Genomic DNA, 24408 nt, shown 5'->3' on the forward strand with positions numbered 1-24408 from the left:
GCCACCGTGCCGCCCATGAACTCTTTTAATTTTAACATATATATAACCTATGTCACCATTTGCTACTCCCAGGTGGTGGTGATGAAGCTGAGTTAAAAAAAAAACTTAGCTAATGATAATTTAGCAAATGCTCTCTACATCACTGCCATGTACAGTTATGTTCACAACCCAAAGCTCCAAGCCTATTTTTACCATTTCTTTTCACTATTTTATAAGAAGCAAATTACACTTTTTAAGAAATAAAATATGTTAAAATTAAAAGATTGCATGTAATTATAGAAACATTTCCTGTAAAATGACGAATTATTCCATTTTATAAAGAGTGCATGACACTTTTTTAAGAAATAAAATATGTTAAAAGAAAAACATTTAATGTAATTAAAGGGCAATTTCTTGTAAAATTACAATAATAGACGTTGATTACAATAAATACAATAACTGTTTTTTTACGGTTTATGTATGTTTTAAAAATTACACAATTTTTCTGTTTTTTTACAGACATTTTCTGGCGCCCCTGCTGCCGGAAAAATACCGTTTATTTACACTTTTTTTTTTACAGTGTATTTTACTAAAATATCTGCATTTTAAAATGTTAACTTTGTGTAAAAATACAGAAAATTTAGCTTTTTTTGTCACAAAATATGACTTTATTTTTACAGTTAGTATTGTTCGAATTGTCATCTAAAATTTGTTAAAAAACAGATATTTAATGTATTTTACTCACACAGATTGTTTATGTTAAATCACATGACTCATTTCAATAGACAGTTTATTCTTGTCATTTTAATACCATTTGCCTGTCATTTTGAAATACAGGGAAATATTGTAAAATTTTACTTGGAAAAACTGTAAAAAAAATGTTTTTTTTTTACAGTGTACCGAGTCTGGAAGGCACACTGTAATCTAGCTAACACCTTTTGTCTGAACAGTGCTTTATCCTCTTAGACCAGCCTTTATTTATTTGTCATTTGCCTATTTACTATTTCCTGAAACTGCTATGTTTTTTCAGCACATGCCACACCCCTTTTCTGTCTGGTTTTAATTTCAGCTCACTTTCCTGCAGAGCTCCATTTTGTTCAGGCATCGCAACAGGGCTGTTCTCCTTCTTAGAAAAACATTTGTTCTGTAAGTAACTTATTTATGATTTATTATAAATGTTTAATGTTTGGTAAAGATACTGTCTTACTGTTATTTATGCAATTAAGATTGTGGTTTCTTTATTTGTTTACCTATGTTTTTTATTGTTAAAAAATAGCAGTGAGAGGGGAGAGTGTATTTTGTCCCCAGTGTCTAAAGGAAAATAAGCTATTCTTCAATTTTTTTAACACAAAAATAGGAAATGCAGTACAGTCAAACACACATTCAGTGTGTCTTTACTGTAGCAGGTTAAACTAAATTTGCAATTTGATAAAGAACAATAAGGTTAACTGAGAAGAAAACTACTGTAAACGACCACATATTTACAATAATAATAATAATGATAATAATAATTAATTAAATGTAGCAGTCTATATAACAGTATACATTCTGAATCTTTATATATGTGTCAAGTGGGTGGCAGAGATTTTTGTGGATTTGTACGAGCCTTCACACAATCAAAGCAAATGGTAAACTGATGCAGTTGCAAAAATTCTGGTGATTAAATATTTGGTGTTATAACCAGATGATTGGTGCCAGATTTATCATCTTTCTGTATTATGTTACTTAGTATAAAAAGTAATATAAATGTATGCTTCATTACATAACTTTTCATTGATGAAGATGGTAAGCTGTTTTGTAAAGAATAAACTAAGGTTAATGTTAAAGTTAATGAAGGCAATTATGGTTGTGGTTGATGACCAACTATCCTTTACAAAACATCTTGCATCAGTTGCTTGGTCCTGACGCTTTGCGCTGTACAACATTAGAAATATTCGACCATTTCTAATGCAACAGGAGACCCAACACTTGGTACAAGCAGTGGTAAACTCACGCCTCGAATACTGCAATGCCATACTAACATGCCTCCCAGCCTTTGTGGTAAAACCACTTCAGATGGTCCAGAATGCAGCAATGGGCATGTTGCTCCACTGCTCATTGATCTCCGCTAGCTACCAGCTGCTGCTTGTATTAAATTCAAAGCTCTAACAACCGCCTACAAGGTAATGACAGAGCAGGCTCCATCCTACATACAAAGCTCTCTAAAGAGCACTTACTCTTGTAACACCCCTAGCAAACTAACTACTTCTAACCTCATTTCCTTCTTCCCCTCCTTTCCTCATCCATCCCCATATTTCCCTTTGGCCCCTGAACTTCTATGTCCTCCATTGCTAAATGTACATTATTGTTGTAAATCACTTTGGATAAAATCGTCTGCCAAATCTAATGTAATGTAATGTAATGTATAATATTGTCAGATAAAACAGAAACAGTTGTGATGAGGAATCATTATATCTGTTACAACTGACATTTAAAACACGAGACTGATTTGTCTTCATCTTCTTTCTTCCTCAGGACATTACTGTACAAATGGATAACAGAGGTATATTTTATCAGATACTTTTAAAAAGACAATGTCACCAAAATATAATTTCAATATGGCAGTTGTTCTTTACAATGTTGTCAGAACTTCATGATCATTGTGCCAACAGAAATGCTTTTTATATTGACCACAATTAAAATGTAAAAAAAAAAAAATATATATATATATATATATTGCTATTATGGGGAAAAAGGTTATGGCATAACCGTAAATCTTTCATCAGTAGACACAGGACAGTACCCACAGGACGCTGTTGGATGGACATTTTTTATTGGTGGACTGTTCTCATTTTATGTGTAGTGCTCAAACATTATAAGTTTAATAGTTGCTCAAATTGAGCTACAAATTCCAGTACTTTGGTGAAAATTGTTGTTTTGACTCCAAGCAGACCTGGGCTCAGACCTCCTGCTGAGGGAGCCCTTGTTTCTGGCATCAAAATCTCTTTGAACTGCACATTTAACATAACAGCTAAACAAATAAAACGTTAATACTTGAAATCAACCTCAGACATTTATCTACATAATTTATCATAAAGTAATGAGGGAACAGGAAACACCTGGCTTACCTGTTAATTGTCCATCCCAGTTCAAACCTGTAGAAATGTCAGGACTATGCAGAATTACTGTCAGTGTAATAATTTGGTTAACCCCCTGAATTAAGGCAGTTTTCATTTGAATTACAATTGACTGTCTAAATATGCATGAACCTGACTGCATATTAATATTAACTGTTTTAACCAGGGGAAAACAGAACAGTTGAAACGGACAACCTTTCTAAAAAACGTCCAAGCTCCAGTCCTGAGAGGCCTGGAATTGGTAAGATTTGTTTTTTGTCATTGTCGTTTTTATTTGCTTTTAGTAAATTGTTTATGAAGGGAAATGGAAAATCAAATCAATTTAGTAGTTCCAGCTTTGTTATGTTGTTGGTTACATGGTTACATACCTGGTGTGTGTGTGTGTGTGTGTGTGTGTGTGTGTGTGTGTATAAATCATATATAAATGTATTCTAGTTAAATATGCATTAAGATATATGTCAAACTTAAGAAGGAGTACCAGTAGTATGGCATTGTCTCTCAAAAGTGAAGCCACCTCAAATCTTGTGCCTCTGCTAGCCAGTTGCAGTATGATACTGTTTCACCCATACACTTATGTTTCATTGGAGAAAACCACCAATATAATATACCAATAGTCTGCTTTTCCTTACATTTTTTCATTTAATATTTTCAGTTTTAGAATTATTTTATTTGTTCCCACAGGAAGTAAAAGGTCATGTCCTTATCCAGCCAGCATGTATGATGGTAAGATTTATATTTTGTTGCTTTTGTTAAATGCTACATTGAGGATTATGGTTAGAACTTATTTTGCACTAATTTGTTGTTTAAAGCTGCATTATATAATCGAACACAGAAATGTGCTGAGCCCAAAATATTGATGAAAGACTTTTTTTTACTATATTTATTCATTCTATACATTAATGGACCATAAATGCAAAAAACAGCACAAACACAGATATTACCACATAACTGTCAACCTTGAAATATTTGGACCTCATGTACCTCCTGCTGCTTGGCAGCTGCAAAGAACAGATAACTGGGTACCAGTATCGAAATTTTGAAATGATACACAGCCCTAATCCAGACACAATGTAATGTGGTACGCCAAATTATGAACAGCATTTGTTTAATACTTTACATGATGCTTCCATTAGCTGCTAATAGACCTCTCACACACAGTACTGGAGATTACCTTATTTAACACAAATAACACTATTTAGTTTACTATTAACACTAACAACTGTTTTATTCTGCTGTTGAAACTCTAATTTCAGTATAAATATAAAAATGCTAATAACACATATAATATCTTGATTATACATTTAAATTGCTAGATTGTTATAACAAGTACAATTTAACACAAACTTAGGTCTATAAACTGTCATAATTCTAATCTGTTTTTATCCCATTCTATAACTTTTAGTTAATGTCAGCAAAGCCAAAGAAATTATGACCTCTGTTGATCAGCAACTTCTTGATCAACTCAGTAACCTTGGCAAGTTCATTGAATATATCAGGTACGGTAATATTAATAACGACTACTTGTACTTCTACCAATAGCAGAATTTATATAAATTGTGTATAAATAAAACAGTGTACATTTTTGTTCACAGGGAAAACATTTCCAAATTGAACACTGGTACAGCAAAGAAAACTACTGTTGGAGTTTTTGGGAGGACAGGAGCTGGAAAGAGCTCTCTGATAAACGCGATCCTGGGAGAAAAAGATCTGTTACCATCAGGAACACTTTGTGCCTGCACTTCAGTCATCATACAGATCGAAGCCAACACAACAGACTCCAACTACACAGCTGAGATTGAATTCATCTCAAAAGAGGTACACAGATTATACATTTACTTTTTTTCTCAGTGCACAGATGAAATCTTACAAATTGATATTTACTACATTTAAAGAAAGGAATCTAGTTATTAACTTGCATTTAATAACATTAATTAATTAATTAATTATGTGCTTGAGGTTTCTCAAAAGAGAAAAAGAGAAATGTATTCTAAATTGTTAAAGGAAAACTTTATCTTTATATTTCAGGCTTGGGAAAGTGAACTCAATACAACCATTCTTAATGTTTTACGGGAGGATGCAGAGGAAAGGGACAACGAAGTTATCAACACAGCAAAAGAGAAGATTACAGCCCTGTACGGAGAGAATGGTCTTTCTATGACCCTAGAAAACCTAATGAAAGATGAACATTTCTCCGAAATTCCAGAGTTTCTATCGGAGAGAACTAAAGTTAAAGAAATAGTGTGTGAAAACGTAAGACTAACAGTATCACTTTATTGTTAATAATAAAGATGTCCAATATGAGCTAAAATGCATCTGCATACCAGAACAAGGGATAATGTCTGTTAATTTTAATATCTGTGCTCTGTATGTTCAACACAAGGCCTCAGATCTTTCAGATGAGATTGCGTGTTACATTCAGCATGATGACTCTCATCCGGGAGAATGTTACTGGCCAGTAGTGAAGTGCGTGACCATCAAAGTTCCAAACTGTAAGGACTTCCTGGAGCACATTGTTTTAGTGGATCTTCCTGGAACAGGAGATTACAACAAGAGCAGAGATCAGATGTGGAGATCGGTAATTATCTGTATTTTTTTTTTTACCAATTTTGTTATTGGTGATTAAATATTATGATTAAGTTCTTGTTTGTCCTTCAGTAGAATATTGCAAAGTACCATTGATGAGTTTACAAATAAATTAGGCTGGTTAGATGGTTCAGTTCAAGACAACCTTTTTAACAGTTGAGGCAAATATAGTAAACAGGCAGTAGCAGCTCCAGCTACCTCTAGTTATCACTACACAGCAATATAAAGTTAAATACTGTACAGTATTTGTAGACCAACAATTAACAGTTTACCTCACCGTTTATCTCACAAATAACTTTACCAACTTTACTATTAAAATTAAATAAAACATTCACACTAACCATTAATTTCTGTCTTCATCAGACAGTATTTTATTTAAGCTACAGCAGATACAGAATAAAGACTGGCACCGGAGATGATATGCAGTAAATAAAAAGTATAATTAAACAGTTGGGGACATACAAATACCTGCAATCACAATGTATTATAATGTTGCTCATCTGTCTTTTAAAGCAGCAAAGTGATTAATCCCCCACTAAATAGTTCATGTCAAGTCACTGACTAGTCTCAATTAGACAGTTTACACTTCCATTGTTATTGCACCATCAATGTAAAACTGCAGAAGCAAATTAGAAAGATGTCTTCATTTAAAATAATGCATTTCATATATACACCCACAATCAATGAAAGAATATTTTTCCTTATAATGGAATACATTATTAAATATATTTTCTGATATTCTGCAGAAACTGAGAGATTGTTCTACCGTGTGGATTGTAAGTGAAATAAACCGTGCTGGTTCTGACAGTGATGCCTGGAAGCTTTTAGCTAGCAGCATTTCAGACCTGGCCCAAAGAGGAGAGTGCACGAGCATCTCCTTTATTTGTACCAAGACCGATGACCTCAACGCACAGGACTACATGAGGTCAGTTTATTTTTGATTGTATGACTTGAGTGAACAGATTTAAGTTCAAGCTTAGATTTCAGAAACTCACATACACATATACCTAAAAAACTTCCTGCAAAAGGAACTCACCTGTATAACTCCACTTTGCCTAAAAAGTAAAACAACCAGGGTGCGAATTATACAATGATAATTAGGGGGGTCAAGTATTTCTTCGGAGTAAATGGAAACTAGTACAGCAAAGTTATTAAACTGAAGTCTTATGAAGTCTCGCTTCCTTACTGTAATGTCTACAGCACGTAAAAGATAAATCCATTACATCCATTACATACTGCATTGTTTTTGTAGTATTTAGCATTATAAGAATACATTTAAATGTTTTGACCCCCCCCCCCCCCCCGTGTTCTAATTGAAGAACACAGTTTACACCAAAAAAGACCCACAGCACACAACTCATTGCAGAAATTGTACCACAGCAGAACCCACAGAAAACACACTCACCCACCCAACTACATTAGAAACAGAGATTTTATCACTCTTTTTGTCTATTTCTTTTTGTCTTTATTTATTGTTTTCACTTTCCTTCCCCTTCAAAACCAGCAAAATATGTAATTTGACATTAGAATCAGGTGAATCAGGTGTCATCACAGGACATTGCCCCAGTTAATGTCAAAGTACATTGACGTTGAAAAATTTCATTATCACCATCATTATCACCATTATAACAAGGTGGTTATAATGGTGATAATGATGGTGATAATCCACGTCAACATCTACCATCAGGAGAGCATGGAAGTTCTGAAAGAAGGAAATCCTTGCATTTGGACACAGTCAACTCATATCATGTATGTGTGAAGCATGAAGGTGGAAATGTACCATAATTGTAAATGTAATTTTAAGCAGCTGTGCAGCAGCAGGTACTTGCAAGCTTTCCATCATAGCATTCACTATAATTTCTGAGTTATGATTAAGGTAAATGTGAGTCCATTTATCCCTGTTTCTGATTACATGTCTAACAAATGCATAATTGTCATAATGCAGAGCCAGAAAGTTGACGCAGGACAACTTGCAGATTACACCAGAAGAAATGTGCATAATGCACAGAAATGAAGCAGCCAAGGAAATGATGAAGAAGAATTTTAATCAACGACACACACTTTTTGTATGTATTTTTTTTGTGCGTATTTAAAAAAAAATTCATACATTTTAAAAACATTACAAATACTGTAGAATACTGTAGATATACAGTACAATAGGTGCATCAGTTACCATGTGTAGAAAAACATCAGACTAAAGATTAGCAACTCTCTAGCTCTAGGCACGATATGTTTTAATTTGTTTAATTATTCGCAAAAACAGATGAAGGTCTGCTTAAAGAATGAACAATGAACAAAATGAACAAAAATATAAAAAGACCCTTTAGGTATGTAGGTATGATCAAACTGATTATACATGCTGAGATTAATGTGAAAAAATACCATTAACAATCTGATTATAATTCAGTGAATTTCCTTGTTGCTTTTTCCACTAGAAACACTTCAACTGTGATGATGAATTCCTGTCTGTATACACTGTCAGTTCAAGAGAATTCACCAAAGAAAACTCAGTCCTTAAACCAGAGCAAACAGGTAACACATAACAATATTACATTAAATGAAACATAAACTATGATAAGACATTTTTGAGTATGAGACATTTGATTTGTCACGAGTTGAACTGGGCTATAAACATGGATAATGTGTTTGTGTACTTTGGTGCGTAGACTCTCACAATAGGCAGATCAATCTATCTCTGATACTGACCCAACGACCCCCCAATACACACCCCTCCACCTCCCCACCCCCAGCGGCGTCCAAACCCGCCAGTCACTCTGCTGCTGCAGCAGCTCAACCAAACATCTCTCCCTCCTGCCAATCAGTCTTCCCTCTTCTGATCATGTACATTGCCCAGTTCCCTTTCCAAACTACCCCTCACTTTTTTAGAATTTCCAGTTTGTTGTAGGATGGCGCTTGGAAATCAGGGGGGGTAATGCCCTTTATACTTTGCTTTTGTGTCATTATCCTCCCCCTTACCATCATTGTCCTCCTCCTCACCTCTTTCATTTCTCTATCTGGTCCACTCTAAAAGTGTACCTCTTTGTCTTTAAAATTGTTACTTGATTCTTCCCACCGTTTCCTAACCACCACCGAATTCCTCTGCAGAAGACATACGAGCCGGAGCCACTTCTCCTCCCTGTCATTATCATCTTCCTCACATCCTTGTAGCGGGCTCAGTGGTTTTAATACCTGGTGCTAATTGAGATGTTGAAATATTTTTAATTGGGCGCCAGTTATTAAATTAATTTAATTCGATTAATTAATAAATTAATAAATTAATTAATCAAATTAATTAATAACACAAGACATCTCAGGGTGTGGTTTCTACAGGTGACAGAAATTTTCATAACCAAGTTATCCAGAAAAACACACTGAAATTACAGGTTTTGTAAAATAAAAGTATTTTATTAAATCACACAGATATGAGTAAATAATTCATTAAAAAGTCATAAATGTAGCCATTAGATATCAAATCATAGTGTAGAATGATAAATGAGAAATAAAAGAACAAACACGCTATAATGCTGATATGAAAGGAATAAAGATTACTAGAACTATTAAGTGAATATTTCTAAATAAGGGTCTAAGGCATTTTAAATTCTTATTTCCACCCAAGACACTCAAAATGAGTCATCTATACTAAAGACGCTCTATTAAAGACCCGACCCAGACCATGACCAACAGACACCATCTGCCGAAAGATTAAACCCAGCTCTGCCTTACTCTGAAGTGTTGAAGTGGGCCTTGGTGACGTCCGTCTGGGTTGTGGTCGTCTGTTTCTTCACCCCGAGAAAGAATCACGTGAGCCTGTCTGCAGGATGGTTTGACTTCCTGTGTCAGCACGGAACCCCATTAGAACCCACAGGGTAAATCCCCACTCTCAGCTGGCTTGCTGGTGGCCTCCCCCCCCACATGGTCACCATGCTTCAGCGCTAGTGGTCTATTTTTCTAATAGACCAAACCAAAACAAAACTCAATTAAACAGTGGATCAAAATACATTTTTCAGCATATCAGTTTGTGAGGATAAATTCAGGAAACAACAATCTTACAATTGAATCACAATAAATGTAATATATATATATTGCCCACAAACAGTTTTGTAATATTCAAGATAATCTTAGAAATACAACGATGGATGGTACTCTTATCAGAAAGAGATCAAGAGTCATGTTATTATTTAAACCCAATTAAATCACTTAAAAGATAATACATGGTTAAACCACTGATAACCAAATAAAGCTAAATTATCAAATGCTAGTTAAACCTTGTTGATTCAGACTTGAATGTGTAGGAGAATTTAATCAGGACACATCCAAACACATATACCATATACCAGACACATATACCATTATTTAGTAAACATTCTATAAAACACCTTTTTTATATAGTCAATATATATGTATTTTAAGCAAAATCTTCTTAGTGAGAAATTTCTCCCCTCTGCTGAGTGCTCAGATAAGGCTTGGTCCTTGCCTGTCGGAATTTACGACGGTTGGGGAGGTCGGTGGACAGAGAGAGTCTCACTTACAAACGGTCAATGGAATTTCCAAGCTTAGAACATTTCTCTTAATTTCATTAATCTTATTTCTAAGTGATTGGAGAAATAACTAGGCACAACCCCCTAAATTGGTATAATATTTGGTGAATTAACAATTTCCAAGGCATTAATTAAGTTTTGACACTCTCTTAAGTCCGCAGTCCCGTCCTAGTGATGGTGTTCATTTGGTGTTCCAAATGTTTAACATTAACTCCGAGGTTTACGACTTGGAGGAATGTCAACAGAATTTTACCCTAAACTCGCATTTAGGGTCTTGAGCGAGGCTGAGTGAAGAAATAGTCAGGAAATGTCATTTTGAAATTTAAGGATGTTTGAAAAGATTACTCCAAGGCTTTTAGAGTGTTCTGGGTTCGAAGTTTCCTTATAGGCCGTAAAGTGGAGGTAGTGTGCTGATGTGTGTCCAAGCGATGCAGAAAACCTCTGTTTAGTCCACTACATCCTTCACCCTTCTCACAGTCACCGTGCAATCATCTCCGTCCTACTCTAAAGTTTATCTCTGCTGTAATTAATCTGCTACTCGGATCTGGGCATTCGTCTGACTTCCTGTATAATTCATGCTGCATGATGTGGCAGCTCATCGCCAAAACCAGCATCATCGCCATCTTCACCATTATTGCTTTCATTATTGTTGCCTGTCTCATCATCATCATCATCATCATCATCGCTGCCATCATCGCCATAATCTCTCACCATCTCATTGCTGCCATCATCTCCTTCATCATCATTGCCACCATTTCCATTACCATCATCGCCATCTTCATTGGCGCCATCATCACCATCATTATTTTCTTCATAATCATCACCATCCCCTTGGCAGCACCATAATCTCTCACCATCAGCTCGCCACCTTCATTGTCTTCATCGTTGCCATCATTGCCTTCCTCATCATCATCGCCATTAGGGATGCAGTGGTTCTCGGTATTTTATCGAACCGTTCGGTTCGGCCAGTTCGGTTCGATACACCTGGATGGACCGCGATATTTCAGTGAGCACGCTAACAGAGCAAACGAACGCTCTGCCGCTGTAATTTACATGGTGCCGCATAAACTCTCCAGCAGTGAAGCAGCACATGGCCGGAGGAGGGGCTGCTGAGCGCGTGTGGCTGAGGAACGTGAAGACACTCTCAGAGCAGACCAGAGCGTTAAAGCAGAGCAGGAGCAGCAGTGATGGATGTCTTTGCTCCACGAGGCAACGCTTGTTCTCTGCCGGTGTGTTTCTTCCTCCCCTGCCCTCCTCCTCCTTCTCCACCCCACAACACCACCCCTGCCCAACCGCAGTTTTTTCTCTCTACAGAAAAAATGAACACTTTAATTTCAGTTTGCTAATTCCCTGATAAGAAAATAAAAAGTTTGAGTTTGTCCAGATGTCTCTGTCTGGTTCTGGTCCTTATCTGTCTCGCTGGTGACAAAACTTTAATGTTTTATTTGTGGTTATTGATTGGACACTGTATTCTGTGTACTGGGCGATAGTCAGGACTGCTTAGGACCTGGGAGAGACTTTTTTTTTATATACTTCTCTGGGCGTGTCTCTCCACAACCATGCAACAACCAATCAGATTTGTTTGAGAATTTCCCAGGAGCAAATCAGGCTCTGAAGGCAGACGCTGAAGATTTGAGTGCTAATTAAAAAAACTTTGTCAGCTGCATGATCAGGGCCAGTGAACGCGAAAAGGAAATTTGAAGAGGCGCCGTCAGCTTATAAATCCGCTGTTTGGGACCATTTTGGCTTCAGCGTTAAGGTTGATAAACAAGGTAAAAGGCAGTAAGCATATTTCTTTGCATATTACTGCACTTTATTTAATTTGGCCTGTTTTTGACTAATAGTAGGAATAAGTGTTCCTTTTTTTATAATAAAATTTGTGATTTTAATTAATCTGTGCGTCTTGGCCATCAACTTGCCATCATCATCTTCGCCATTGTTCTTATCGCCATAATCTTCGCCATAATAATAACCATCACTGTCTTTATTTTCACCACCATCGCCACTGTCATCATCGCCACCATCATAATCGTTATCGCCTTCATCATGCTTGTCATCGTCATCTTCGCCGTAGTCATCATCGCCTTCATCGTCCTCCTCACCATTATCGAACTAATTTGTTTTGCTTCCTTGGAACAAACTGAACTGTGTCATGGGCATTCTGTCTAAATTCCTCAGTCACTTCTGCTGCACGTTAAGGAGCAGCTTCTTTCTCTTTTAGGGCATTTAAACTACGCCATGGGCATCAGTCCACAAGGTCGTTCAACACCATCTTCCCACTTCAATTGATTCCTGACTCCCAGGACCTCATCCTCAATGCTGTATTTCCCAGCACATTCCCACATACAAATTGGCTGGCAATGTCCTTAAACTCCTCACCTCATTTATTCCCTACCTTTCCTTCCTTGGACTTCCACACTGCCTTCCTCACTTTTGCCAGCATTCATTCTCTACCCTTTCTTTCTTTCCAAAACAAGAGCCTCGCACTCCCAATCAGCACCTTCTTTGCTTTTCATATTCTGTCTTACTGTATTCCATGCTCTCCACAGGTTGCGTCTCTCCCTTCATTCTGCAACACTCAAAAATGTTTCTCCTGGCTTTACTTAACTTCCTGTTGCCCAGAATTAACCCCCTCTTCCACCTATAAATCCGCTCTTCATTCTTGTCAGGCAGATCAGACCATTATAGATGAAACAACACCCCCCCCCCCCCTTTCCTTCTCATTCCAGTGCAAGGGCGTATGAAATACTAGCAAAAACATTTATCTTTAGACAAACTGTGAATAGAGTAGTAGTGTGGTTTGCACTGAATTAGAATAACCAAGCAATATAGTGAAAAAAACACTGCAAATGATAGAATATTAACAAATATTTTGTTTCATAATATTCTGCAAAATATTTTCTGATCTAAATTTATACAGAGATCCCCAAGCTGAGGGATCACTTGAAGAAGTACAACAACAGTCATACAAATGACACAGAGCGCCACTACATCTCTGGAGCCCTAGGAATCCTCTCCCTAATTCAGGGTTCCAAAGAAAGCAATGACGCCATGGTATGTCACATCAGAAATATTACACTTTTATGATACCAACACAAAAATGATAGTGCTTCAGTTGTAACAATTTTTCTCTCACTTACAGAATCCCTTATACAAGCAAGCAATAAAGAACTGGGCTAGCCAGATCTTTCAGTCAGTCATGAGCACCTTCCTGTTTCTACACTCGCTTTCCATCTTATCAGCTCTATTGATCATATAGGACCACTTTGTAATTCTATAATAACAGACTGTTAATACTTCTGTTTCTCTGCATACTTATTATCCTCCTTTCACTCTGTTCTTCATTGGTCAGGACCTAACAGAAGCAACACAGAGCAGCAATTTATTGGGTATATCTGGTATGAGTGGTCATAATATTGAGAGCTGACTGTGTATTTTCAACAGTGTTTCAGATTTGTGTGTGATTTGTATGAAACTGAAATTCATTAAGCTCATTACTGCTTAATTTTGATAAAATCTCAAAATGTAAAAGACAAATCCTTATTGTTTGAATGCATGTAAACATTTACGTTTTAGATGGATGAAAAGTCGGAACTATATAAGAACCTGGAAAAAGAGCTTCAAAAAGCATTTGATCCCTTGGTTGAATACTGTCAAGAAATCCGCAGTTCCCTGGAAGAACTTCTCTTAAAAGGAGCAAAAGAGGCTGAAGAAAAATGCCATACAATCGCAAAAAAAATAATAGAGCCAGTAAATATTTTTTTTCTTAACATTTATCCTTAATAAACTAAACAGTTCTCTTTTTGATACCACTATTCTGTTTTTTTCCACTTTGAAGCGTATCGATGGTCGAAAATTTGGCCGAACACTGACAGCATTGTGCGAAAATGATGGATACTACAGGACCAAGGCTGGAGAAACGGGAGATCTTAATAGGAGTTTGGCTGAACCAATGGAACAGAAAATTGCTCAAACTTTCACTAACTTTTTCACGTGAATAAACCTTTATTGAATTCTTGTACAGGGGCTTACACTGCCTTATGGATGCAGCTGAAAAAGGGAGGAGGGGAGGCAAGCCGTACAGTTAGGCCCAAAAATTTTCACAGTGACACAGTCTTCAAAATTTAAGCTCTGCATGCCACCACACTGGATTTTAAATGGAACAAATGAGATATCAGTGAAGTGTAGACTTTTTGGTTTAATTCAAGGGGTTGGAACAAAAAAAATCTATAAAGCATTTAGGAATTGCAACGCTATTAAGGATTTTCTTTAAAGCTTATAAAGCCTCTTCATTTCAGGGGCTCAAAACAATTGGACATAAATAAAATGTTAATTTGTAATATTGTTAAGAATCTATTGCACACAATGACTGCCCAAAGTCTGGAGTCCATGGACATCACCAAACTCTGTGTCACGCAAGACCAAGGATGAGGATCCAAAAGCAGGTTTATTCACACAGAAAGAATAATCCAGGCAGAAGTAACAATCAGGGAATATCCAAAAATCACAGTCCAGAAAACGAGAGCAGGAGTCAAAAAACCAGAGTAACATAAACATACAGAAGTGCTTCGAAATGCAAGGTAAGACCAGACAAGACGTCGCACCTGAGTGCAGGTGTGGTGTCTATTTATACAATACTAATGCTCCCGAAGAAGGACTAAAACTGTGGCGAGAGTGACCTCCTGAGGCGAGGAGGTGCAACACCTGGGTCACTGGTAACATCACCCCCCACCTGACGAACGGCCCCAGCCGACCCCCTGACCCTGCGTCGAGGACGACCCCTAGGATGAGGAGCAGGGCGATCGGGGTGTTCACGGTGGAACTCCTCCATCAGCGAGGGGTCGAGGATGTCACAAGCAGGCACCCATGACTGTTCCTCTGGGCCGTAACCCTCCCAGTCCACCAGGTACAATAGCTGGTGTCCCCGGCGCTTAGAGTCCAACAGGGAGCGAACGCTGTAAGCTGGGTACCCATCAATGTCCAGTGGAGGGGGAGGTTCAGCCAGCGATCCAGGGCCCTGAGAGGAGGAGGAGGAGGAGAGGGGTTTTAGTAGAGATACATGAAATGTAGGGGAGATACGGTAGTGAGCAGGCAGCTCTAACCGAAAAGAAACAGGTGTGATTTGTTTAGTTATTTTAAACGGACCAATGAAACGTGGACTTAACTTTCTTGAAGGTAGACGAAGTTTCAAGTCTCGAGTGGACAGCCAGACCCTCTGCCCAACTTGGAGTTTTGGTGTCGAACCTCTTCTTCGATCAGCTTGCATCTTCATCCTGCGGACGGCTCGACGTAGTTGGACATGTGCCTCCTCCCAAGTCTGAAGACTCCTATTTTTCCATTCATCAACTGCAGGTACATTGCTGGGCTCAGTGTCTAGGGGAAGGAATGGAGGTTGAAATCCTAATACACATTGAAAAGGGGTGAGCCCTGTGGATGCGCTAACTAGTGAGTTCTGAGCATACTCGGCCCAAGGAACAAAGGAACTCCAGTCATGTTGATTACGATGGCAATAGGAACGTAAAAAACGGCCAATTTCTTGATTCAGTCGTTCTACTTGCCCGTTGGAGTTAGGATGATAACCAGAAGTAAGACTCACATGAATGTTGAGTACCTTGCAGAACGCCCTCCACACTTGCGAGGTGAACTGGGGGCCTCTGTCCGATACAATGTCCTCAGGAAGTCCATAGAACCTGAATACATTTTCAAACAGTTTTTCAGCCATTTCCCAAGCTGTGGGTAGTTTACATAGTGGGATTAGTCTGCAGGCTTTAGAAAATCTGTCTATTATGACTAGGATGGTCGTGTATCCATTGGAGGGTGGTAAGTCAGTAATGAAATCGACACCGAGGTGTGACCAAGGGCGTTTGGGGATTTCTAAAGGAACTAGCAACCCAGCAGGCGGTGAACGGGGTGATTTGCTTTGAGCACATACCTCACAGTCTTTTACAAAATGTGTTATGTCCTCCATGGACTTGGGCCACCAGTATTTGCGATGCAACAGGTCAGCAGTGCGTTGTATGCCGGGATGGCCAGAGCTGGGAGAAGAATGTACAAGATCAAGTACATGACTGCGTACAGCGATTGGAACATATGTCTTACCCACAGGACAGTGGCTGGGTGTCGGGTCATGGGTTTGCTCCAGCTGGATTTCACTGTCTATATCCCACAAGACAGGTGCCACTATACAGGAAGGAGGAAGAATGGTTTTAGGGTTATTGTTGTGTACATTGTTAGAGTTTGAGTGCATGCGTGACAAGGCGTCAGCCTTTCCATTTTTAGATCCAGGTCTATAGGTCACTGAGAAGTTGAAGCGGGTAAAAAACAATGACCAACGGGCTTGTCGGGAGTTAAGTCTTTTAGCAGTCCTGATGTACTCTAGGTTGCGATGATCTGTAAAAATCAAAAAAGGATGTCTAGCACCCTCTAACCAATGTCTCCATTCCTCCAAAGCGTACTTCATAGCTAGGAGCTCTCTGTTGCCTACGTCATAGTTCCTTTCAGCAGAGTTCAGTTTGCGTGAGAAATACGCACACGGATGCAACTTGGGTGGTGTCCCTGACCTTTGAGACAAAACAGCTCCAACACCAGTATCAGAAGCATCTACTTCTACTTCAAAGGGGAGTTCAGGATCGGGATGCTTGAGGATAGGAGCAGAGGTGAACCTGTCTTTTAATTCTTGGAATGCTCCATCAGCAGCCGAAGACCAGTTTAAAGCCTTGGAGTTACCTTTAAGTAGAGAGGTAAGGGGGGCTGCCACTGCACTAAAGCCTCTAATGAAGCGGCGGTAAAAGTTGGAGAATCCTAAGAAGCGCTGTAATTCTTTGACTGTTCTTGGTCGGGGCCAGTCCACCACAGCCTTGACTTTGTCTGAATTCATGCTCACTCCTCCTGGGCGTATAGTATACCCCAAAAAGGAAAGTTCCTGGACATGGAATTCACACTTTTCTGCCTTAACATATAACTGGTGGTCTAAGAGTCTACGTAGCACTGCTCTAACCTGGTTGACATGATCCTCAAGGGAGGGGGAGTACACCAGGATATCATCCATAAAAATAATTACCCACCTGTCAATCATGTCTCTAAACACTTCATTCACAAATGCTTGGAAGACGGAAGGTGAGCAGGACAACCCATATGGCATTACAAGGTATTCGTAGTGCCCTCTTGTGGTCACAAAGGCAGTTTTCCACTCATCACCCTCCTTGATTCTTATTAAGTTGTAGGCACTTCTCAGATCAAGTTTAGTGAACCACTGAGCATTTCTGAGCTTCTCTAGAGCTGAAGGGACTAAGGGCAAAGGATAGGGGTTTTTTACAGATATGGCATTTAGACCGCGGTAATCTATACAAGGGTGGAGTCCTCCGTCTTTCTTTTCCACAAAAAAAAACCCTGCAGCACAAGGAGAGGTTGATGGTCTGATGTGACCCATGGTAAGAGCTTCATCTATATATTTTTCAAGAGCAAGGGTTTCAGGTTCAGACAGGGGGTATACTCGACTGCGTGGGGGTGTGGAGTTGGGGAGAAGGTCAATGGAGCAGTCCCAGGGCCTGTGTGGTGGCAGCTGAGTGGCACGTTCTTTACTGAACACTTCCTTCAGATCTTGATAACAGTCTGGGACAGAGAATGTGTTAAGCAGATCAGGGCTTTCGACAGTGGTGGCAAGACACGGTATGGTCAGACAATGGTCATAGCAGTAGTTGCTCCATTTAATAATCTCTCCATGTTTCCAGGAAATTTGGGGATTGTGTTGAGCTAGCCAACTAAAACCTAAAATTATAGGGTGATCAGGTGACTCAATAATCAGAAAGGATATAGTCTCTTGGTGGAAAAGGCCAACCTGAAGGGGTATCTCCACAGTTTGTTTAGACACAGTTCCTTTGCCCAGTGGACGTCCATCCAGGCCTTTAATCTTGAGTGTGGTGTCCATAGTCTGTAGGGGTATCTGTAGCTGACTGGCCAGTCCCACATCCATGAAGTTTCCGGCTGCCCCAGAATCTATAAGTGCTAGAACAGAAAACTTTTCTGAGTGTAGAGCCAGATGTACTGGAATATTAAGAAGTTTAAAATCAGAAAAGAATAGAGTTACACTCACCTCTGCCGTCCCAGAGGAACTGGGACGGGTAGGGCAGGACGCGCATATGTGGCCAGGCTGGCCACAATAGATACATAGCCCCTCTCTGCGCCTTCTCTGCTTCTCTTGAGGAGTGAGGCGAGCCCGTCCAAGCTGCATAGGCTCAGGTTCACAGACGGGGGCGTGGCTTGGGTGACTGGCGAGTGGTGTGGGCTCCCTTGTGAGTCTCCTTTTGCTGCGCAGAAGGTTGTCGAGAGAGATGGCTGCATCTATTAACTGATTGAGGGTCAGTTCTTGTCCCCTAAAAATTAGCTCTGCCTGTAGGTCCTCCCTTAATCCCCTCTGGAACATGGTTTTTAATGCCGGCTCACTCCACCCGCTGCCCGCTGCTAGAGTGCGGAAGTCGAGGGCGTAACTCACCGCAGAACGGGTGCCTTGTTTGAGATCGCATATTTGTAAACCCACCTCTTTTCCGGCGGCCGGGTGGTCAAATACAGCTTTGAACTGAGCTAAAAACTGAGTCTCAGAGTGTAAAATGTCACTGTTAGCTGACCATAACGCGGTGGCCCATTCCTTGGCTTTACCGGTCAGCAAAGACAATACAAAGTGATTTTTATCCGTCTCGAGGCGGAACTGAGTAGCGTTATGAGTCATATAAAGCGTGCACTGCATTAAAAAACTCTTACACGCTCCCGGAGAGCCATCATAACGTTCGGGAACGGCGATAAACACAGAAGAGGAAGAAGCGGTTGGCATACTTATGTCCGCAGCAATTTCTGGTCCAACAGCAGCAGGCTCAGCTGCGGGGGGTGTCACACGCTGCACCAAACCTTGAATGAGCTGAACCAACTCCTCCAGCTTCTGCTCCTGGGTAGCCATTCGCTGCTCAAGACCCGCTGGATCCATTGCTGGCGACGTCTTATGTCACGCGAGACCAAGGATGAGGATCCAAAAGCAGGTTTATTCACACAGAAAGAATAATCCAGGCAGAAGTAACAATCAGGGAATATCCAAAAATCACAGTCCAGAAAACGAGAGCAGGAGTCAAAAAACCAGAGTAACATAAACATACAGAAGTGCTTCGAAATGCAAGGTAAGACCAGACAAGACGTCGCACCTGAGTGCAGGTGTGGTGTCTATTTATACAATACTAATGCTCCCGAAGAAGGACTAAAACTGTGGCGAGAGTGACCTCCTGAGGCGAGGAGGTGCAACACCTGGGTCACTGGTAACACTCTGGGTTTAATCCTTTGTGATGATTTGCCAGGCCTTTACTGCAGTTGTTGCTTTTTTGTGGGTCTTTCTATCTTTAGTTTTGTCTTAATTAAGTGAAATGCTGCTCCTTCAGGTTAAGAGCTGGAGGTTGACTCAGCCACTGCAAAATAATCCACTTCTTTGCCTTTTTCGGTATGTTCTGTACTGCTAATTGTCGTCTACTCAAACTTACTGTATTTTGTTGAATCTGAGCAAAAAGTAAATGCCCATGTCCACTGAGAGCTCCTTTGACCACATGTTGCGGGTTGACATGAACAGCTTCCAAATGAAAATGCCACACCTGGAATCAGACCTTTTACCTGCTTAACTGATGATGGGTTCATGAGGGGATAGCCCATGGAGACCATAAATAGCTTTTGAGATAATTTGTCCAATTAATTATCACCTTGAATTAAAGCTCATTTGTTTCATTTCATATTTAGTGTGGTGGAATGCAGACCCCAAATTATGGAAATTGTGTCACTGTCCAAATATTTTTGGGCCTTACTGTATATATACTGTATATACAGTAAGGCCCAAAAACACACCTTTTTGTTTCATAAATTAAATATAGATGTTTTTAAGATGAAAGCCATGTTCCAGACATAAAAGATATGCCCCCTAACACATTACTTGCTGGGCTAAACAGATATGTAATTGTCCCTTTAACTTTGTTTATCTTTCATTTCTGGAATAAAAAGGTGTCCTGTGATTTTTGACTCATTCTGTGATATATATGCTCTTTTTGTTACCTAATTCATTACTCTGATTAATACTTTACATGCTCTTTTTTTAGAGTCCAGGAAACTGAGAACTCACTTCTAGCAAAGATTGATAAGTTCTCTTTCATTCCTGAGGTCTTGATTTCAAAAAATAAAAAATCTCCAGTGCTGAGACACATGCTGAAATTCCTTCAAACTGAGGTAAAAAATATTACATTTCTATATGTATGTAATGTATGTGATAGTTGCTATGTACCAGTTGATTCTTGCCAGTATGATTGTTTAGAAAAATAATTAGCACTTCCTATTCTGCTTTTAAAACACTTTGCTGCAACTTCTTTGCTTATGTTATTGCAGATGCTTCATGAACTTGTGCTCATCTACTAATTGACTGATTTACTAATACAATTTAGTAACCTTTTTGATTGGCCATTTTCTCATATTAAATATATTTTGTCTTCTTTTTTATTGTGCCTCCTAAACAGGAAATGAAACTGAAGACTGAACTCAAAGAGAAAATTATCAAACAAAAGAAAGAACTCTACAATATTCCTTCTCAATGCATTAAAACAACATTGCAGCAAGGCTATCGAAGTAAGTTGTTGCTCACAATAATTCCAACATTCATTTGGTTTAATTTAATTGTAATGCACAAAAGTGAACACACTGAATTGTTCAAGGTGCTGCTGAGTATAGTGGAACCGGCGCCATGAGGAGGAAGCAGGATGTGCTGTTGAAGCTCATAGAAACATCCAAAAGTACAATGTTTCAGAAGGCAAGGAGAGAGATGCTTGACGAGCTGTATGAAACACTGGTTTGTATTTGCACAATACTTGCAAAATCTTAGGCAGCAAAGAAAATGCTTAAAACAAAACTGTACCATAGTGCATATGAAGAGCAAAATAACAACACTGCCCCACTATAAAGGGGGGGGGGGGGGGTCACTCCTTGTTTTCAAAAGCTTTTTTGCGAAGGGCATCTGCCTGAGTGATGAGCAACTCAGTGGTCATCCAGCATTGCATCATAGAATCACAATTAGAGTTTTATTTCATGTCTCCTGACTGACAGAGTAGCTAGGTAGTTGAGGATGAATGCCGTTAATGTCAGGAAGGGAGACTCATCACTGCTCTGAGTAGCAGCTGACAGGATGAGTGTACCCAAGTCGAAGTTAATTTAAAAGCTGCTGATTAGAGAGAAGACTGCCTGCTCTGACCACCTGTCATTGCAACGTAATGCCCAAGTGTAAAATCAGCCATCAGGGTCATCAGAGACAGCTACAAGGGCTTGGTTAACTAATGATTGTGAAAGCTCAGATTAAGCCAAAGGGTAATGCCAGATGAGTCAGGAAGGTGGTTCTGACAGAAAGCAAAGTTCACTGCCATAAAAAAGGGCAACAAAAAGGCTGTTTGAAGTGTGCCTAAAGCGTAGGTCAAATGAGAGACTACAAATACAGTCCAGTACATGGTGCCGATCCAACTGAGGTCAATGTGGGGAGGGCTGGGGCCAAAATTTCCCTTTAAGAAAGTTACAGGTCAGTTTATGCACACCCAGAAAGTCACAATCAATACCACCGTCTTCTGCATGCAACTAACACTTTAAGGGGGTATGGAGGATTTACCTTCATCCAACAGAAGGTCTTAAGTTCGAAATCTAGCACCACAATGTACTCACGGTGGGAGGAGCCACCACCAACTCAAAGCACTGTCAAAAAACTCTCAACAGCCTGATGGAAAGAACCTTAGGCTTACCTGCTGAGTGTCTGGCAACAGAAGTGCTGTCCACTAAGGCATTATTCTGGTCTTGATACGCACTACAACGTGACAGGTTTGCACACAAAAAACAATAGAATAAATACAAACTAAATCAAGTACAGAAAAAAAAGACAGTAAAACGGTCTGGTTTGCCAGTTAAAGTTATTTGTATGTAGGTTACAATAAAACTACTAAAAAGTTTGGACACAGTATGGGTTGCTGAATTCTTTATGTGCCTTAGTCACTGTATAGGTTTGTTTAGGTCAACCAGCAGCTTATCTGACTTACTATAATGAAGACCTGAATGTGTTGCATTGAGTTATTGTATAGTTAAAAGAACTGTTGGGTGTGTTTAAACTATTACACACTCATGGATGAGTTGTTTATTTGCTTTTATTTATTTTTGTATTTTTAAAGAATTTCACGAAAGAGATAAGAACCACATTGAAGAAGTCAATGGAATATGCCCTTCGTAATGCAAACACCTTGCCAACCATTGGTAAGTTATTTTAAGCTAGACTCATTCTAATATGAGAAGTATAATTAAAGTATACAGTTTGCAATTTAGAATTTACCAACAGAATACTTGTGAATCATTTTTAAATGTTATGTGTTTTGTTTCCCAGACATCAGTGCAGAGTTAGAGGAACTGAAGAAGTTATGAGGTCTGAAATCAGCACAACAAAAGACTAGTCTCATCAGACCTGAGAATATTGTTAGCCACCTAGATAGATAGATAGATAGATAGATAGATAGATAGATAGATAGATAGATAGATAGATAGATAGATAGATAGATAGATAGATAGATAGAACTTTATTGATCCCTTTGGGAGGTTCCCTCAGGGAAATTAAGGTTCCACTAGCAGCATCAAGTTCGTGTCTGTACACAAGCAGCATCAAGTTCGTAGCACAGTTCGTGTCTGTACACCAAATATTCATAATTTCCTATTGGTTTTTATTCTTATCATATGCAAGTACTGCTTAGGTATTGACAACTGACTGCATGACTTGATCTAAAAGATGTTTTCTTAATTGACGTGTTGTTACTATTGACTCACTGTATACTTTAATCTTTGTTGAGTACTTAACATGTAGAAAGTAAGAAAGTGATTTTTTTTTGTCAGAAAGCATAATTGTTTAATTGCTTATTGAAGGAATACTCTTTATATCTATACTCTTTAGATAGATTATTTGTTTACTTTACTGAACAGCTATATATAAGTATCCTGGAAATGTTTAATTGGTCCTTGTCTAAGAAAGAGAATTCAGATATTTACGCTTTTAGGCCGGGTAAGGTAAAGGTAAAGGTAAAGTTAGGGGCAAAAATGTCCACTGCTCTTAGATAGAAAACTAATGCAAATTTTATATATTCTGGATTATGTGTCTTTTGTTGTTATTTTTGATGTGTATTACAACTGACAGCGTGATTTTAATGTCATGATCTTAACCACTAATTTCTTAACTAGCAAATTCTTGCTATTTAGAGCACTGTTTATATAAATCTAGTTTAATCTTACTGATAAATGTACCTTCATATTTGATATCATCGCTGTTCAATAGAAAAGTATTTCCATTTTTTATTTTTAGCTTACTAAATAATTTGAACACACAAACCGTCTCTTACACTGTGTCAAACTTTGTTGATGAATGCACCAGTAGAAAGTTTCCAGAATTACCTGAAATAAACTTTTTTTAACGTTTTTATTTCTCTCTTGTAAAGTTGATGTTTTTCGTTGGATAGTGACAGTATGCAACTACTTTGATTCTCTTTGATTATTATTTTAAATAAAGATGAATCATCAAGACTGTTTAGCCAAGTGTTTGGTGTCCTGTTGGCATTCTAATGTTGTGTATTTCAACTGCTGTTTATTAATTCTCTATACTTTCACTACTGAGGACAGTTAATGACTGCAGGCATGCCTATGTAATGTGTGCAGCATGTGGTTCTAGATTTTCTTGTTGAAAAAAAATGCCTGAATGGCTCTGGAAAAGATGTGGTCTTGAAAGCAGCATATGTTTGTTCCAGTGTAATTTTCTGCATTAATGCAGCATCACAGAAGTTTACTGACACACCCCGATGACCAGTGTTGGGAGTAACGGCGTTAAAATAAACGGCGTTACTAACGCCGTTACTTTTTTCAGTAACGAGTAATCTAACTAATTACTCTGACTGTAACTATAACGCCGTTACCATTTTCGACACTCCGTTACTGCACGTTACTTTAGCAGCTGAATGAACTTTTTTTAACTTTGCGCATACAGACAAAGAGCCCTATCATACACCCCGCACAAGGCGTGTAGCGTGGCGCTTTGCCACCCTTCAACAGTCTATTTTTAGGCCTTGCACGCGTCCTTAAAATAGCGTTGGACTTTGGAATATATTAACACCGAT

General features: G+C 38.8%; 1 protein-coding gene across 1 annotated transcript; it reads left to right on the forward strand.

Annotated features, from left to right (window-relative positions):
- Positions 1-1045: 1045 nt before the first annotated feature.
- Positions 1046-23828, forward strand: LOC103026513 (nuclear GTPase SLIP-GC-like). The gene is made up of 19 exons (XM_049475403.1): positions 1046-1125; positions 2494-2521; positions 3262-3336; positions 3777-3818; positions 4498-4591; positions 4688-4910; positions 5121-5345; positions 5476-5670; positions 6425-6603; positions 7624-7744; positions 8114-8210; positions 13137-13270; positions 13793-13966; positions 14055-14209; positions 20338-20464; positions 20749-20857; positions 20944-21077; positions 22432-22513; positions 22641-23828. Exons 2-19 carry the CDS (start codon positions 2509-2511, stop codon positions 22676-22678), a joined length of 2217 nt encoding a protein of 738 aa, XP_049331360.1. The 5' UTR covers positions 1046-1125; positions 2494-2508; the 3' UTR covers positions 22679-23828.
- The last annotated feature ends 580 nt before the right edge of the window (positions 23829-24408 follow it).

Source organism: Astyanax mexicanus, chromosome 1 (assembly GCF_023375975.1).
Source record: "Astyanax mexicanus isolate ESR-SI-001 chromosome 1, AstMex3_surface, whole genome shotgun sequence".
Classification (NCBI taxonomy): Eukaryota; Metazoa; Chordata; class Actinopteri; order Characiformes; family Acestrorhamphidae; genus Astyanax; species Astyanax mexicanus.

Excerpts from the sequence above, each read along its gene's own strand:
- LOC103026513 (XM_049475403.1), top strand. Across the intron at positions 5,671-6,424 it reads GAGATCAGATGTGGAGATCG|AAACTGAGAGATTGTTCTAC; the intron begins GTAATTATCTGT and ends GATATTCTGCAG. Across the intron at positions 13,271-13,792 it reads AAGAAAGCAATGACGCCATG|ATGGATGAAAAGTCGGAACT; the intron begins GTATGTCACATC and ends TTTACGTTTTAG.